Below are 19,173 nucleotides of genomic sequence, written 5' to 3'. Positions count from 1 at the left end.
ACAAATTTTATCAATAAACATATTTAATTTTGCGTGAAAGTGAACATTTTTCTAGTAAGAAAAAGTATACGCCTACAGTATGGAATTCCTTTTTGTGGTTTATACGAAAATACCACGAAACAATTAATGAAAACAACGTAAAATTTTCAACAGTAAAGAAAATAGCCTGAACGAAGGGTAGTACAAAAAGTATAATTAAGGTTAGTATCTCCATTTTATAATTTATTTGTTGAAATAATATTTGTTTGGTATTTATTACCAACAGAAATTACAATAATATTATCATTAATTTAGAATAATCTAAATTTTTACCCAGAGTGTGAAGAACATTTTTTGGTTATTAAATGATCAAATTTTAAAAGAGTTCAATATGCCACGATGTTATTATTATAAATAAATATAAACCTTCACCAATGGTGTGTAATAGTGTCAAATTATTTATACATTATTTAAAAAAATGGTTTTATAAAATTCCAAAAAAATGCTGATATCATATAGTTAATATTAAATATAGAGAAAACGGGATAGAACATCGGTATACTACTCTCTATCTCTTTCTAAACTATTCTGATTGGGTCGTCATGACGTCAAAGCTTCTAATGGTTAGGTAGCAACAAAAGATGTTTTGATTTCAATGACGAGTAGAGAGAAATAGAAATCGATGTTCTTCCTCTCTCTTAATGTCACCACTATCTGGAAAATTAACTCTATGCTTAATGTCCATTGAATGCCACATTGTTATTTACAAACAGGAAAGTGTTTACACATTCAACATCTCAAACGTCGTCGCTAATTAATCGAGATTTAACTAGTTTTATCATTAATTTAATCAAATGAACGCGAAACAAAGTTTCGTGAACTTTGCGGTGCAAAATGCCTTTAATTAAATCGAAAGCTGTTTGCATACCTAACCCTTCACACTCGAAGTAACTTCTGATCATTATATTCAGCGCTAGAAGTTTTATCCTGTCTATAATTTAAGTATTTAATTTCCAATCTATGTTCGTGGCATTATGAAAAATTTCTATATTAACTATCAGCTGTTAATTCAATTGTAAAACAAAACAGTTTTACCAACACTAATATTATTATAATTGCGTTGATTTTACTCGATGTTTTAAATTATTTCAAATGATCCTGAATGCGGCCCTGTCCAGATTGAAATCAAATTGTCGCATACAGTTGAGTAATTGTTTCACCTTAATAATAAATTTCGTAGTACCATTGATTATCTACAATTTATTAACTTCAATTATCTATATCTCGAAGAAAATCATTTTATGAGAGAAATGGGGTTTCGTATCTGCTAAATTTGAAATCGATCTTACAATTAGATAAATATTCAGCTTGAAACAACGTTATTCAAGGATTTATAGAAAACGTCTGGGAATTTAATGGTTTACAATTAAATGCGAACAATTGTAATCCAATTGATAGATATCAGCCACAGTAAGAAGACATCTCATGCATACAGATTAAGACGTAAATACTTAGAAGGCAAAATGCTGTTACAAGATACGAGTATAGAACATAATAGTTCAATACTAAACAGATTCAGAAGTTTGACATATATATATATGAATTTATAAACAGAAATATCGGATTAACTAAGTGTTAATACAAAATAAAACCTACTCTGTTTATTATACCGAATCTTTGACAGTGTTGTCAGTCTGCGCCTATTATATTATACGTATGGTGAAGAGAATACTTCGTTTGGCTGTATATCATTAGACAAGAGGCCAATAGAGTAGAAGAAGGATAATTCGTTTTTATAATGGTCATTGACCGTAATTTTGCATACAGATATGAAATAATATAAATAAAAACATACTTTTAATATCGGCGATAAATTTTATTTATTTATTAATGTTTGGATTAGTATAAATATTTTAAATCACTATAAATTAGTATCGGCAAGTTATTACAAATATCAATTCTAATTCATATATTACGAAAGCTCTATGCTTAGTCTGTGTTTTTGTGTTAGATCGTTCTGATTATTAATCAAGTTTGCAGCAAACTTAAAGTCACTTTGTAAATATTCTAATTTTTCACAAACGGATATTTTTTTAAATGTCAATTAACAACAGATTTTAAGGTTATGTTATTAACATTCTATTTGTCAAAACGATGTTATAAATATATAAAAAATCGTAATTTCAATAATTTCCAATATATTTAATTTTATTAATGAATAATGGTTGGAAATTAGATCGCAGTATTATTTTATTATAACTGTAACTGATTTTCATTCAAATATTATTTCCATAACTTTTTCCCCTAAAAGTTCATGAAGCACATTTAGCTTCGCATTTAATCCGCTCCATGTGAACATAGTGGGCCCTAATACATGAACTGAAAATACGAAATTGATTTTACTTCTTCTTTATTTAGTTTTTTGGCCTCTACTTTGATAGAATTTGCTCAGATCTAGTTTTCACATTGTATTTATGATTACAGAATTTTACTAAATCATACTTATTACGTATCTATTATAGTAAACTGTAGGTTCGTTCCAACCCATCAAAAAAACCGTCCTTGATACGTGACGATTCTGCGCAATAGAGATTACGTGTTCCAACCGGGCGGTAACCGTTATACGAACGATTCTTATTTGTGTTCCAACCGATTTAAGTATCGTTTGTGAACAATACCCGGGGCGGTCTTTTCAATACTTAGTTGATAGCATGTACTGTTACAAGAACCATGCATAGCCGGAGATTGCGTAGAAAATATCATTTAAACGCTTCCAATAACGGTCCAAACTAGCAAGTTGGAACAAACCTTGTGTATTTGAGATCAGTGATGGGATTAGAAAATGAATAAAGTGATCGGATCATTGTTGTGTATGACAGAAATCTTTCTCTCAGTTGACGGTTGGTTTCGTTAATTTTTTTTAAAATTAACAACTATTTAATGATTATCAATATCTAATTCTTGTGACTAAAGTAATTGAGGAACTGCTTAGACTTGTAGTTTGTATATATTTTAGGTTTTAAATATGAAGAATATCTGATTAGTATTAAAATATGATGTGACATCCGTATGTATCGGTTATTTTATGAAAATTGTTGTGAACTAATGTATAATGATTAAAAAATTTAGCACCATACGATCCTTTGTTTTCAAGTCTAGCAGAAAGAAGTTGCAATAATTTAGGAGGAGGAAAAGGTATTAAAATCTTCTACATATTTAGTTTACAAATTTTATTCACTTTTATGTAGTATACAATTTACAGTTTGTTTAGAAATAATTAAATGATGTGACAATTTTATGTGGATCTTTCAAAGACACAATTGAAGTATTCATCATCCATAACTTTGTTAAGAAAGTTCTTAAATAGTACAACTTGAATCCATTACTTAACGTCTTCACATCTCTTGATGGTTCTTTAACAACATTGATGTATTTGTCTCTTAATAGCATAGAAAATATTTTTTTTATCTGTTCATAAACCAGCGATAAGAATTAAAAAGTTTTCTATAAGATAATTGGTTTGGTTATAATAACAAACTTCATAAAAGGCATGATATGATTGATGGTATACCAAGATTTTTGTGGACAGTATCATTTGATACAAACCATTGTACAAAGTATTTTGGATTGGCTCCCATGGAAGATAGAATAACTTTATTTACTAGCCCAACCCCAAAGTTCTGTACCATGGATTTAACCACAGACTTATAAATTAAAATCATATTGTCCTTAGTCGAATCAGATTTTGTTTCTAGTAACGAATAGAACTTTTTGAATTACAAAACAATTTGTTTCTTCTTTTACTATGTGCTCTTTCCAGCTAAGCTTTGGATCCAGGTGTATTCCAGATAATAAACTGAATGTGTTTCCGATATTTTTACATTATTGATAATAAATGATGGTAATTAGTCCTGTTTCAAACTGAAGTTATTTGTGCAGATTTATTTTGATTCTTCACTTCCTGGTTCAATTTTCTAAGGGCTTTAAGTGATGTTTGAGGTGAGCTGTAGCAACTGCTGGATCTTCTTGACTGGATAAATTGACAATACCATCCCCAAATGTTCCCGTTTCAATATTTTCTGTTGTTGGAAGATCTCACGTATATAGTAAAAAAATAATGGCCCCAGAACACAAAACATTGTCATTTGGTATCCCAGACTTGATCAGGAATAGATCTGAGGCTTCTCCATTGATTCTGAACTGTCTCTCTCCACTTCCTAGTTCAATCACCTAAGAGTTTTAAGTGTGTTTATCATCCCCAAATGTTCCCGTTACAATATTTTCTGTTATAGGAAGATCTCATGTATATAGTAAACAAAATAATAGCCTCATAATGTTGTCCTGTGGTACCTCAGACTTTAGCAGGAATGTGCCTGAGGCTTTTCCACTGATTCTGGTTTTGAATTGTCTAGTTATTAAGGAAAATTTAAATAATTTGAAATAAGATGGAATGTAATGTTCTTTTTTGAAGAAAAGACCTTCTTATTAACACTTTATCAAAGACTTGAGTTATAACAAGGAATGCTGATGAATCAATAAAACCACTTACATTCATGAACAATAATTTTATTCTGTTTATAATGCTATAAATTTGATATTTATATAAAATAGACATATATAAGAAATGATTTTGGACCTATAAAAAATTCTATAAAATCAACATTCATAAATTATTTACACATAAATACATCATCGTTGAGTATGTCTAACTATTATTGCATTTTAACATATTTTTTTGCTTGACTAGTTGAAAATTGAAGATACTTGATGGTTAACAGTCAAATCGAACTTCCCCGTCAACTCTTAATACGTTATGGGGTACGAATCCGATCTAAAACAAGAATTATATTCAGTTTAAGAACTAAAATTTGTTAAAATCGTTTCAAAGATAATTTAAAAGTTACAAAATTAAGATTATACGTTTTATAATCTAAAATATAAACAAAATTATTAATTGAGTACTAGTCTGTTTCCAATTGATCTAAACAAATCGTACATTTACTATTTTTTGTTCTAAAAACTTCATTTGAACCAATTTTTCAGATATAAAATATTAGTGTCTAAAACAATCGAAGATATTTCTTTCTCATTCTACCAACTGGTTCCAAAAGGTACTTTTATTAAGCAAATATGATCTAAGGACAGTTATTGGTATATTCGGTCGACACTGTCCGATGAACTACCATTTGAAGAACATCAAAGAAACTTCCGACAGCTCTTATAGTTTCTGCAAAGGACCAAGGAAAAACGCCGACCACCTCTTGGTGAGTGAGTGTGAGGCTATCCATAAATCTATACAATTGAATATTCTAAAGTCAGAAGAGGTGAACCACCACATAGCCCCCAGACAGGTTGCTCATTTTGCAAAGTCGTTGCTAATGTGAAACACTTCGCTTTAGTTTCCCCTACAACCTGTTACAGCTCCTCATTATCCTCTACGACTTGTGTCCAGTTTTTCACTGTCACCTCTGCAATATTACTTGTCAGCGTGTTTTGGGTTGACTTCTTGGCTTCTAGTCTGTTACTTTCCGAATAAGAGCTTTTAGATCTCTTCTTTGTACATGTCTAAACCGTTTTGGATCTTTATCACTGTCTCTATATCGCCTTCTTCCACTTCTTTTTTGATCTCGTGGTTCATTAACCTTCTTGGGTATCCTTAGATCTTCACAGACCCCAATATCTTTCTCTCCATTATTCGAAAATCCGTTTCGGTTCCACGTTGTAGTGACTGGTATAATTATATTGCTGCTCTGATTATCTCCGCTATTTCTACGATTCTATTATTTTCCTCACTTATTGTAACACACATATATTTATCAAAATATTTCTATAATTAGTTTGGATTAAACGTAAACAGCATTTAGAAATGTTTTAAAGTGGTGAATACAATCAATTATTCACAAGACATGATAGAATAATGTATAAGTTACATACCTCACTATTTATAGTTCTCACTTTCCAAAAACCTTCTTTATAACCTTCCTTCCCAATTATGGTAACGACTTCATCTCCCCTAACACTAATCTGATATTGATCTTTAGCATCATAATTACGAATAACTATAGCTCTTAACTGTCGAAAGGGCCATAGTAATCGTGTATCTTCTGCTAATCTATAAAAGATTGAATCATAAATCGATTATTGTGGGATTGTGGCAATCAAACGCCAAATTGTACTCTTTTTAATATATATGTCAAGCTTTCCATTAACTATTTATTCATCTTCAGAGTATTAGTTTATCTATCCGAGCAGTATAATAAATATTTTGGATTAAATCATTTTGTGGAAAGTTGCTTTTCGAAACAAATGAATTTAATATTACATTATAAATTTATTATACCATAATTATTTATTAATTGTTTTCCTGATTATGAATACACAGTTATTATGAAATTGGAATATATATTAATTGATGTTTGATTGCCACAAACCCACAATAATCACTTATACATCATATATATATGAATGAAAATAATGATTATAATGAAAAAAAAACATATTTACCCTTTAAAATTTTCATTGAGGCCGTAATTTTGATAATTGAGCACTAGTTCTTCAATACTGTTGAAAAATTTCGATTGAGATAAGTAATACTTTTTGGAATCCCTATTAAATTCATTTACGCAACATATTTTCATATGTTTTACCGTATCAGTCCTAAAAACAATAAAATTTCACAATTAAAGTATGTGATATCAAATTTAAGCATTTTTACTTCGTTTGGAATATTTTTTTTAATGAGGCAAGTCGTTTTATTTGCATTCAAAACAGACCCAACAACAAAAAGACCACAGTGGTTACGCCTAACCTCACTTTCAGTTAACGGCGGACATGAGCTGAGACTTATGTTCGCCATTAACTATCTAAAGGTTCGTCCAGGCCGTTTAAATTATTCATAAGTGAAAATTATTGAGAATACTAACGTTTTTACATTTTTTTTAGGTTATATTCTATATTTTAGGGCTATTCAATACTGATCCCATCCGATATGTTTATAAAGATATCAACTTACTTTAACGTGAGAGCATAAATGTCATTTTGACCGCTTTGAGGCCTCAATCTAACCATAAACGTTCCATTTTCCCTCCTCTCCAATTTCATACTAGCTTTATTCCTATCCATTTCTCCGACAAACCAAAGTTTATCACTTAACGGATCATTTAAACCGTTCGATGTGGAATTATTGAAATGTAACGTTTGGAAACATTTTCCCGATTTTTGTATACAATCTTTATGGACGCTTATACCGCAAGTCGAACATTTATAACCTTGAGAAATGAGACCTTTGAGAAACTTGGAGCAGAATACACATTGAGTCGGTTGGGGGAATGTGTGAAGCTCGAAATTGTGGTTGGTATGTTTCAGTGATTTGGGTCTCAAATTATTTCTGTAAAAAAAAATATTAATATTAGATTGGAAACTTGTTTTTATTCAACCCATACAAAAAAAGGTCACGGGAAAAAAGGATTGTTCCAGCAAACCTCGAGTCTGCTAACATCATCAGTGACCATCAATATAGATCAACCAGAGATCTCCTGGTCTACTTCACAAACGTATGGACAAGTCGAAGGCTTTTAACAGGGTTTGGCATGTTTCTGTGAGGGTTGTTTAGCCAGGAAATCGTTGCCACAACACACTTTTAAATAAATCAAGATCGTACGGTTTGACGTCCTCACTTATCGGCTGGCTTAGTAGTTTCCTCAAATACCGATCCATCTACGTCGCTATCGATGGTCACACTTCAGAAAGTTCGATGTCCTGGTGTTCCCTGGGGATGCACCTTGTCGCTCACACTCGGTTAACACCAAAATCCGTAGGCAGCAACACATCCCCACCATCAATACCGATCTAGAGTGGGGTGGAAGCAAACTGATTCGAGTTTAATCCAGCCAAAACCCCTTTACAAAGAAGGCTATATAATTACAGCTCAGGATTTGGTCCTGTATGGAGATGAAATATCACAGTCACCGCAAATTCCCTTGATGATACTCCGATCAATACAAAAGAGACTTATAGGCGATCCGGAGTTGACCAGAAACTTGGACAGCTTGGATTATAGTAGAAAGGTCGCTGACCTTACTTTGGTTTACGGATATTACCACGACATATGCTCTTCCACATAATCCCACTTCGAGCTGTCTTTTCAAGCCTTACTCGACAGGCAGAGTTCGCTTGTAGACTGTAATTTCATTGGAGAAGGCAAGCTTATGGAATCGGCTACCAAGGAAGGTCTTTCTCGAGCATTACAACCTACAGAAGTTCAAGATCGATATCTGCAGGCATCTTTATTTGGTACTCACTTTTAACATAAATAAAAAGTTGTGAAAATACTTACATGCAGTCGTTTATGGCTTTTATAATTTGTTGTTTGAGCTCGGCAGTTCTTAGAGAAACCGTATACGCGTTTTGATTATCGTTTTTGACCAAACAAAATTGAAAAAACGATCTCGCTTCTTTATTTAAAATCGGCCTGTTGTGTATTTCGTCGACTCGATAATCGGCTATATTTATCAAATCACGAAAAGCAAATTGGTTACCCTATTCATGAAAAATTCGATTAAAACGCATCGATAAAATTATCGAAAACAAACTCACCTTCAATTGCTTACAGATCAAAATGCATTTATCGAAAATAAAAACGTATCTATTCCTATTTTTCTGATCGTCGTGTGCCTTAATTCTGAGACTCGCGTCCTTAACTAATCTACCGTAATCTGTTAATTTTTGACTCGGCATGAGATTCCATTCGGTTATGGTGTCTTGTAAATTATTTATCACATCTAAATGTTCGCTATCTCTAGCTACTTCGTTGATATAACCGGCTACATCTAGCATTGCTTCCTTAGCTCGTTTCAGATCGTTGTACTCTTCGTGTGTCTGAAAAATCCAATCATTCAAACAATCCGATGATACATATTGTTGTGGTTATTAATACCGAAGGTAAAAAAGACAAATATGAACCGAGTTGAACCGAAGCGAGGACAAGGTCGATAGAAATCGAAGTCATGTTCGTATTATTGTTAAACATTTAAAATTAAGACTAAAATAACAGTGAAATGGGAAAGTAAATATAAATTGGGTATCTATCCGCATATTTATCCGAAGAAAAATCTGTTCTAGATAATCTCGAGAAATGTTATTAACTCCGAAGGTCAAAAAGACAAATATGAACAGAGTTGAACCGACGCGAGGACAAGATTAAACATTTTAAAGTAAGTTATTGTATGTTTAGGAATTTACGTATATAAACAAGGCTAATAATTAAACAAAGCGCGAATTGTTTACTACTAGTCTTAGATAATCATATATATTTCGATTGGGGCGAGAGACAAAAAGAAACTGTGACAGCGCCCTCTTGTTTGGGAATATTAAAAAGACACCAAAGTAAAAAGCAATTAATTCAATGTTGTCATATAGGGGGCTTGAAAAGAACTAACTGATGTTGATCTAAGATCCAGTAACATCTGCTGCTAGTGAAAGAACTTTCGGCAGCTTTGGTCTGGGGCTAATGGGGTTGGTCCGCAACCATGCTTTGTAGATCCTCTTGTTGTTGGGTCTTGCTGACCCATAATTCATATCTACATCTTGTCGCTTATTTCCTGTCTTTTCCTTCTCCCCTTATGTCATATTTCATTTCTTTTTTTTTTTTCTAGCACCGGAATCCTTTTGTATGGTTTTGTTCCTTATGCCCCAACAACTTAAATCGCTGAGCTTTGAACTTTAGTTGGATCTACTGCGAAAAGATGAATCGGTTAACAACTGAAAAGGCTGGAAAGATAATATATTTGTCGCACAACTGGAATATGATAAATACAGTTAGAAAAACAACAGAAGGATAAGCAAAAATGCAGATATTGAAGATAGCGATAAATATATTGAAACTGATGATTCCCATATCCACATATCGTTATCGTATGAAGATTTCTTATTTAATAAATTCAGTTTCTCTTTATTTTACAACAATATTGCAATATTTTACAACATTACTCACCTCACTTGTATGTTCTATTAATTTTTCGAGTAAGAGATGATATTTCAAGATCCTTTGCATCGGTACGGAAAGGACATCTCTTAATTTGAATTTACCGTTATTATCCTCTTTTTCGTATTTCTAAAATATGATCGGTTATTAGAGAATTGTAGTTTTTAATTCAATCATAAACTTACAATTATAATTTGATTATAAACTTCTTGAGTTTCGCAGAGTTCTTGTAATATTGATGTGGCTTTCGTTAAATTGGCACAATACATTCCGTAAACTAAAAATTTCTCTCTGAACCTCATAAAAATATTACTTATTTTTACATTTGGATGCGTTCGAATTTTTAATAATTCGTCCAAAAATTCTGAATGTACATCTTTCAATTCCTAAAATTATTTTTTGTTTTATTTGATATCTCTAATTTATTATACATACAAAATATATATTTCAAAATCTTTAAACTCTGTTTTGTTCTTTTTCCCCTACTCTTTTTACCTCTCCTTCCTCCACTCAGTTATTCCCACCATTCAATCTGTCTACTTATTCTTCTAATTCTGTTTTGTTCTTCTTCTACATGACTTATCGTTCATTTTCACGCCCCCTCAAGTATTCTTTGGAATACTTTCCTCCACCAAACTTTTATTTTTTCAACACCTAGGACTCACATTCACAGTACATTGTTTTGTTGATTTGGAGATTGCTTTTGATTTGAGAATATTCAACTTGACATAACCTAATTATTCTACTACCCTTTGTTATTCAATTTTATAGTTCTTTCGTCTCATCATCCTTATACGAAATCAGCACACCTAGATAGTCAAAAGACTCAACTTTTTCAAAACAATATACCTCATTTTTCGACTTGAAAGGTCTGTTTTTGCAGTTGCATTTTCTTTTTGTCATTCTTCTTGATTCCTGTTTCCTATTTCCCCTGGGATCTGGCTGGTAATACAATTATCGACTGCATATGCTAAAATTTTAAGCTTGCGGTGATAGATCAAACCTTGTGTTTGCATTTGTGCTTTTATTATGATTACCTTCAATGTGAAGTGAAAAAGTAGAATTGATCTCCTTGCTTCACCCTTATTTTCCTTAAAAACTTTCTGATATCCTTCATTGGGAAAATACTTTGATCTCAATTCTATTCAAATCAGTTTCACCTCACCAAGTTTTCTTGAGACACCTAAGACTTCTAAAGCCTCATATAACTTTGTATTCTCTATAATATCGTAAACTTGTTATAATCTATTAATCGTAGATGTACTTCTAGATTTTGGTCTTGATTATTGTTCTGTATTGTTTTTGAAGTAAAAAATCTGGTTCACTGTGCTTATTAAACATGAATTTATTCCATTTTTTTTCTTAATGAATCTTTTTGGTTTTAGGTATCTTTTTGATATAAAATCATGTAAAAAATCAAAATTATTTTGATCAGTCAATCTCTATCTGTTATTTTAAACTGATTTTCTATCTATCTATATCCAAAATCAAAACAAATCATCACGAAAATATATATAAAAAGGTATAAGAAGTAAATAGAAAACTTAAATAAAAACTTATATAAAAACTGTTATTTAAAAAAAAACTTCACTTTACCTTACCTTTATCTTAAAAAATACAGTCATGTGATGTTCGGGCGACATTTGATTCGTCAATGGTAACATAAAATTTTTTCTTAACTTTTCTAAAACGTCTACGTAATTTTTTTCAGTATCTAACAATTCTTTTATCACGAAATCCCTTTTTTCAGTCGGTTGGGGTTGCTAAAATTTGTTGTGAAACAAAAATACCATAAATTTTTACCAAAACTAAGAAAGTTTCGTAATTTCCATTCAAAATATTCAAAACTGAGTTCTTAGCACAAAACAAAAACAATAAATAACCTGTTTTCTATCAGGCTTAAGAATTTTGATTTTTTTAATAATCACTACGTAAAATGATGCTAACTTCGAGATTTTAACCATTGCCTCCCAACTTTTTGCCTATTTCAAAAATAATTCAATTTTATATTATCTTCAAAATAAAAACACTTCATGTCACATAACCTAGAATACTTTACGAGGGAAAATATGCCCGGCCTAACTTGAGAATCTTCTCCTACGTTGCCAGTAGTGAAGACATTTCTCCCATATTAAGAATTTCGAAACAAAAAATTTGTTATAAAACGATTGAAAGTTTTTATACGAATTTGAAAAATCTAGAATCGTGATTGTATATTTAACAAAAACCATTCCATCAAATTTTATTTCTATTAAAATTAATTACATAAGCCAAAAAAAATTATATAAAATATTTAGTTACGAACATTTCGAACTATATCAAGTTTTGTAACCATAGAGATGATATTAAAGATAGAGAGAATGGCATTTAAATGAAATTGTATTATTGGAATAGACAGAGAAAGAATATAGGTTTACAACTCTCTATCCCTCTACTCGTTTCGTTTCCTTTGCCGTTCCCACCACTCGAAACATCGACGTCATAGCGATCCAATCAGAACGAAACAGAAAAAGATAGGAGTGGTATACCCATATATGGAATACTATATGGACGGTTGGTCTTCTATCTATACTGCGCATGCTTGAGAATTCTCTAAAATATCAGTAGTGAGCTTGCTTCATGCGCACAAAAGATGCGCAAAACTGACTAAAGCACTCTGAAGAGAGTGGGAACAATACTCTATCTGTTTCACTTACTTTCCACTTATAAGAAATATTAAATTATTTGTCTATAAAGATCGTCAAAAAAATCTGGCAACACTGATCTTGCAATGCAAAGAAATAGATGCTAATACGAAAAAAGTGTTCATCACAAAAATGTAGTATTTTGAAGAACAAAATATGAGTCAAAATAAACTGAGACTTTTAACTGTAAATTGATCTAAAATAGAATAATAAATATATAAACGTAAACATTTTCTATTCAGAACAATTTCCAATTGAAAATTTCTGAAAAGTAAGGATGACAAGTTAACCTTTCGAAGTTTGGTGATAACGTAACGATAGAAATAAATAAAAGTACCTCAGCAGTTGTTTTGTCAAGACATAAATCTTGATATATTTCCTCACTAGCTACATTAAAAGCGCAATGGTGATCGGCTAGGTTCCTTGATCTGACTGGCATCTCTCTAACACAAAAAAGCCATGCATGATGATAATATTGTGAACAATAAGGTGATCTTAATTTTAAAAATGCGAGCTGTTGATACACATTCAGTACATATAAACACATAGAGATTAAAAAAAATATTTAGACTGAATATAAAGTTTTTTTTGTAGGTTAGATTACATCATATTTATCGTATACAATGTTGATATAACTTCTTGAGATTCTTTCTCATAGTTATCTTTAAAAAATGGATATTGTGAGAGTTAGTTGATTATTTACTCTCATTTATATAGCTTTTTATATCGAACCCTGTGAAAAAACTATAGTCTCGTTTTATTTTCTACTAAAAAAACGGTGATGGAATTTTCATATATTTTTTATGATTTTTTCAATAAATTATTATCATAATAAATGTTTAGTTAGGACCATATTTCAATATAATTTCCGTTTATATATAGGAATTGAATATTTAACTATATATTAATTTGAATCACCCGCTAAAAACAAAGTCCAACGTGATTCTCGAATTGACAACTTGAGGTTTGTTCCAACAATAAGCTACGATTATATTTCGAACTTGCACTGCGCATGACTTGACCACCTTTGACGCAGGTTGGGAATGGAGAAAATAATCATTTTTGTTCATTTCACTGAATCGTTCAGAAGATTAAATACTCAATCTTCAAAATATTTTACAACCTGATATAGAAAGTTACACGATCTAAAATGTGTGTCACAATAATAATACTTGAACGTGATACTGATGGAACGCAATTTTCATATCGCGCATGATCAAGTAATTGAGACAGTTTACAGAAAAACCTTCAGATGTCATAGTGTTGTAAATAAAGTATTTATATTCGTTACTATGTGTTTATGTAGTTATTTTGGTAAATACGTATTCCGTATATAAACGTAAAAATACAACAATAAAAACCGCGCCGAAAATTATTTTCCATCAACGAAAAACAAAATGGTTCTAACTTGCCCGATTCAAAAGATGTTACAGAGAAATAAACAAATTTATTTCTTTTCGAAGTGAATAAAATAAATTACTACATTCAAATAATTTCGAGTGTAGTAAATTTATAAAGAAGAATAGGGTGGAAAACTTAACAACTGTAAATATTACCTCTACCTCAAAAAGACACAGAAAATTTTGTGTAAAATACTCGTGAACAGGGAGTATTGTCATGTAGTTCAGTTAATTAGAAATCACTAAAAATAATTATCTCTTAATTTATAATTATTCAAAAAATATGATTTTCTCATAGAATTTTTTGACATATCAGCTGCAGAAATGAATATACACAATTTTGGACCACCTTGTATGCATATGGTCCTAACAAAATGAATAACATGCTAAAACAGAAAAATAAAATACCCCAAAAAAATAGAAATCCTGAAAAATGTGAATATAAAATATATATCGGTGACATTTCTAACTACTCAGCACAAAGTGAACATTAACAACACTTAAAATTTATTCAACAATTGGAATTCGGCGACGTATCAGTGAGTTATTGCCATTTTTGGAAAATTTTAACATTTTTTTTTGGTTATTCATGATAAAAGTTCGATCAACAAATTTTTGGAAAACAGTTGCTACGAATACTGCTTTTTTTAATTTAATATACACTAATATTTTTTTAAACCCCCTTTTTATTGGCAATCTTGTAGAACAATTGTCGTGACAATTTTTTTTTTTTTTAAATAGTTTGATTGAGGGATCACTATGACACTAAAAAATCTGTCAAATAAATCATACAGAAGCTGTCTTCACTAGATTGGAAGCCTCATTAGAAGTTGAGCCAATACGGTGAATATACTTTTAGGAGAAGTGAGATATTTCTTCCTTAACTGACTGAATTTTAAGCAATAACGTTGTTGGGTTCATACCATGGAGAATTCACAAGAATTCTAAGTACTTATCTGTATATTTGAGTTCCATAACTCCAGATGGTTTTAAGTGTCACTTTGTATATTAGCAGCATGTTGTTGATTGTTAGGTTCCTCATATCTATTAACTAGTATGGTTTAGGCTTTCTCTTGGTTAGTATGTACATCCTCCAGGTTAATCATCGGTCCAGATATTTTGCTGCAGAAGATCACAGTTAAATAGATCCCTCTCCGTTGGGTGTAGGTACATGAACAGATTTATTTTCAGTCACTTTCATCCTCAAGTTTTTAGCCACAAGGACATGATGTCCAATTTCGTCTGCAATATTTAAAAGGCAATAACTGGGTCCTGATGAGATGCTAGCACATATATTACAAGTGCCCTCCCCAGTGAAACATTATCAAGGGTAAAGTTGTAATGTGGTGTTGCATTTTCACTCCAAAGTGTATGTCTGGCAAGTAGGATTTCAGGATTAGACCTTGTCTAATGCCTTGGTGATATTTTAAAAGGCAGTTTTCTACTTTTTGTTACTCGATGGACTTGTTCTATGGAGGCAGTACACCCTAATATAAAGTTATAAATATTAATTAATATTTAATCTCAGAAAGTACAACATCTAAGAGAAAAAAACCTAAATTTTCAATTATAACTCTACTGAATATGGTTTAAACTGATTTTAAGTGTTAAAAATCTCAAAAAGATTCATTAAGAGTATTTAAAATGTACTTTTATACATCAGAAAAGATTTTAGGACTTATTGGACAAAAATATTTACGAACAACTGTATGATAGTAGTTATAGAAGAAAAAATCTAAATGCAGAAGCTTATCAAGGAAAATTTACACATGATATGATATTAGGAAATAATTTACCAATTTCAAATTTAAAATTTTCCAAAAATGGTTTTTAAACCACAAGTATACAGCCGAATAACTACACCACATTCACAGTAATTACCCAGAGTTCATACCTCTGGTAAAGGAGACGCAAGTGTTACATAACACAAATCGCCATAAACTTCTTCTTCCCAGTCATCGGACTGGGGACACGGGATCCTAAATTGTAACCAGCTAGGACTAGCGTAACTAGTATCAGTCTGTAATGCTATATCGCTATTAAAAAAAATGGAAATTTAATTATGTATTTTTAAAAAGAAATTTATAAAAGAAACGATCAAGGGATACTGAAAAAAGTAAAAAAATTTATGCATGGACAAGCTAAACAAAAAAAAAATTAAGTGGAAGGAAACTAAATAACTGACAGACTTGTTAGAGTAGGAACAGTCAATTCCTTCACAGGACCTGAACACTTTTGTAGCATCAGCTACAGAAAATAGAGAAAACATTAAAAAAGATGGTGGACATGGATGGAAAGACACTTCTGGGAAGTTAGAAGATCTGCTGAAAGTATCATCCCAAGCAAGAACAACCTACGAATACTAACAGAAATTCTGTCACATTAATGGGCAGATGAAGATGCTAAATTTAGCAGAGAATGCAGAGAACTAAATATCTATCACATCAAAGTGTGAGACAATATGGACCTCCAGGTAGCAGACAAGCTCTCCATGGGATCTGAACCCTTCTGTGGTATCTGCTACAGAGTAATGGAAAAAGCACTGGAAGAGAAGATAGTCAGGAGCAAAACTAATTATTGGGACAACCTTCAGAGACTGAGACAGGCAAAGACTATGTGTATCAACCCGAGTAATAATAATCTATGAATACTAACAGGAGTCCTATCGGGGCACTGTTGTCTCAATAGACACCTGAAGATGCTAGACTTAGTTGATAATGTGGTGTATAGATGGCAAAAGTGTGAAATTTCATTCAAATTTCAATAAAAACTAGGGCTCATATCCAATATTGTTCTTGAGATATAAGAGTATAAACAAACAGAATGTGAAATACAAATTTTTCAATTAACTCATTTATATATTATAGTTCAATTATGTACACTCTATTTAATAAAAATTTGTAAAAGAATGTTATAATATTTTCAAGAACCTAGAAAAACATGGTCAAATTATTATAGATCATGTACTTACACATTTTTGAGACTTTGAAAAATTACTTCTTCTTCTCGTTTCAATTTTTGGGCAGCAAAACCTCTACAATAAACATCATTAAGTATATTACACATAAGAAAGTAAAACTTATCAATTATGCTTACGGTATTCTGGATCTCAAGGTTCTTGAACATAAAGAGAGCTTCGATAAGGTACATAAGACTTTATGAAAATTTGTCAAATCAAATAACATTGTATCTTCAAACAAATCAGCCTGTTTTAAGCCAAAATGTTTCTCACATATTCTTAGGAACAAATTTATATTTCTTAAACATAAAAACTAAAACGAAATATCGAAATAATAGGATTTATAAGATATTAAAGCAAAAACAAGGAAATTGTTATAAAATATTTCACTTACTTGGGCAAGAGTAGGTTTTAAGTTAACATCTTTCATATCAATACATCCAGGATCAATTTTATTGAGCAATTTACAAAGCAATACTCCATCTCTCAGTATATTAGCCAGATCTACAATGGAAGCAGAGGGCCAGTTGGCTTTGTGGTCGGGTCTGAGTATTTCCCATCTCGTAAGCCAAGCAGCACACTCCCTCCAGAGTTCATCATTATTGAGCTGTAATAAAGGGTTTAATTTTTTATTTGTTTGCCCAATCCATTGATTCAAAATAATATTAGCAAATTTTGTTAAGAATGCAAGTAATTGGGTATTGTTTTCTCAGTGTACATTCAAAACTGGTGTTTTATATGTTTTTCGTGATAATTTGTCTTGATTTTAGGTCTCTTTTCTATGAAAATAAGTTAGTAATAACGTAAAAACTGGCGTCAATTTTCATAGAAAAGAGACCTGAAATTAAGACAAATCATCACGGAAAACATTTAAAAAGGTCTAAGAAGTAAAAAGTTAAAGAAAACTAAATTATATTAACACTAAAAATAATAACAATTGCGTGATATTTCTATAGATATTAAAACTTTTTTTAAGTATATGCATATTTCTAAGTATTTTAGAATTCCCAAACTGTATAATATTAATTTTAACATCAAATGCATAAATAAAATGAATATTATCTATATTACTAAATACATGTCCCTTAAATCAAAACATTTATTGATCTATAATCAACAACTAAATCTTAGTGTTTATATAAACAAAAGAAACATGTTTCTTATGTAACTATAAAGTTAAACATAAACAATGGAAAATAATAACATACAACTTGTACATTTATTACTTATAACACAAATTAAGTGAAAAATACCAAATTCACTTACCATTGTATCATTTTCTACAAATGAAGCTGTAGCCATTACTGTTTAATTTAACTGAACGAGATATGTAGCAAAAAATGTTGTGGCATTCGATAATATAGATATCTTCGTACACTGGATTGATATTGCGATCTAACTTGTCGTTTGTTAACATTTACTATTAATTATTTGTAAAACTTCATCACTGCCTATCCTAATTGGATACATGAATACAGATAACAGACACACATTTGTGAAGATAACTTGTAAATCTAACAGAAAATCAACGACAATTACTTCAGCTGGCAACAGCACACAAGAGTTTTTTTTTCAATAGCGAGATGCTCGCGCATCTTATTCACTCTATGGAATATTATTTCCACAAATCTATTCAAAATCCAATAATTAATCATATACATAAAATATGTAATATATTTTTAAAACATTTAATAATCATACTTTCTTAAATTTAAAAATGGCTGTAATCAAACTCATATACGTGCAGCATAGATCTATAGGGATTTAAATAAAATGATTAAAAATGCTCAATTAATGCCTCTGAGAATAAGGCAAAGGACGAAGGGAATAAACTTATAAATCTTTAACATTATTCCTGTTTTAATTGTTTTTATATTTATACATGTCAACTCCTATTTTCAATAATTAGATATAAAGTTTTACATAAGAGACTTTGTAGTGAATCAAATTGTCAAGGTAATGTTGTCAGATTTTGCTCTGCACGATGTTCCGATTATTCTATACGACAAGGGATAATTTGCTACGCCCCTCGCGTCGTCCTAATGAATAATCAAAAATGTTTTATCAGAATGTCGCTTTAATAGCAATAATATTAAAAATTTACAAAAAAATAAAGAAGGGAATTAAATCTCATAAGGTATAAATAACTTGACGTTTGACGTATGTGAA

General features: G+C 30.9%; 1 protein-coding gene and 1 long non-coding RNA gene across 3 annotated transcripts; one reads left to right on the top strand and one right to left on the bottom strand.

Moving 5' to 3' along the window:
* Positions 1 to 2,849: 2,849 nt before the first annotated feature.
* On the top strand, positions 2,850 to 9,998 carry LOC130895650 (uncharacterized). The gene is made up of 3 exons (XR_009059482.1): positions 2,850 to 3,174; positions 5,023 to 5,243; positions 9,633 to 9,998. It is a non-coding gene; the product is annotated as an uncharacterized LOC130895650 (long non-coding RNA).
* Positions 4,530 to 18,729, bottom strand: LOC130895649 (protein vav-like). 2 transcript variants are annotated; one of them, XM_057803084.1, is made up of 14 exons: positions 18,271 to 18,729; positions 17,399 to 17,611; positions 17,142 to 17,317; positions 17,017 to 17,079; positions 12,983 to 13,088; positions 11,563 to 11,724; positions 10,147 to 10,347; positions 9,971 to 10,090; positions 8,575 to 8,856; positions 8,315 to 8,517; positions 6,992 to 7,366; positions 6,484 to 6,636; positions 5,914 to 6,091; positions 4,530 to 4,810 (listed from the first exon to the last, which is right to left on the bottom strand). In XM_057803084.1, exons 1-14 carry the CDS (start codon positions 18,304 to 18,306, stop codon positions 4,751 to 4,753), a joined length of 2,328 nt encoding a protein of 775 aa, XP_057659067.1. In that variant the 5' UTR covers positions 18,307 to 18,729; the 3' UTR covers positions 4,530 to 4,750. The 2 variants fall into 2 exon arrangements, with proteins under 2 accessions (XP_057659067.1, XP_057659066.1); XM_057803083.1 differs by lacking the exon at positions 12,983 to 13,088 and adding an exon at positions 15,940 to 16,081 and having other exon boundaries at positions 18,271 to 18,560.
* Between the last annotated feature and the right edge of the window lie 444 nt (positions 18,730 to 19,173).

This window comes from Diorhabda carinulata, chromosome 6, assembly GCF_026250575.1.
Source record: "Diorhabda carinulata isolate Delta chromosome 6, icDioCari1.1, whole genome shotgun sequence".
NCBI lineage: Eukaryota > Metazoa > Arthropoda > Insecta > Coleoptera > Chrysomelidae > Diorhabda > Diorhabda carinulata.
Note: the sequence above shows the minus strand (reverse complement) of the source record. Positions and strands in the feature narration are given on the sequence as shown.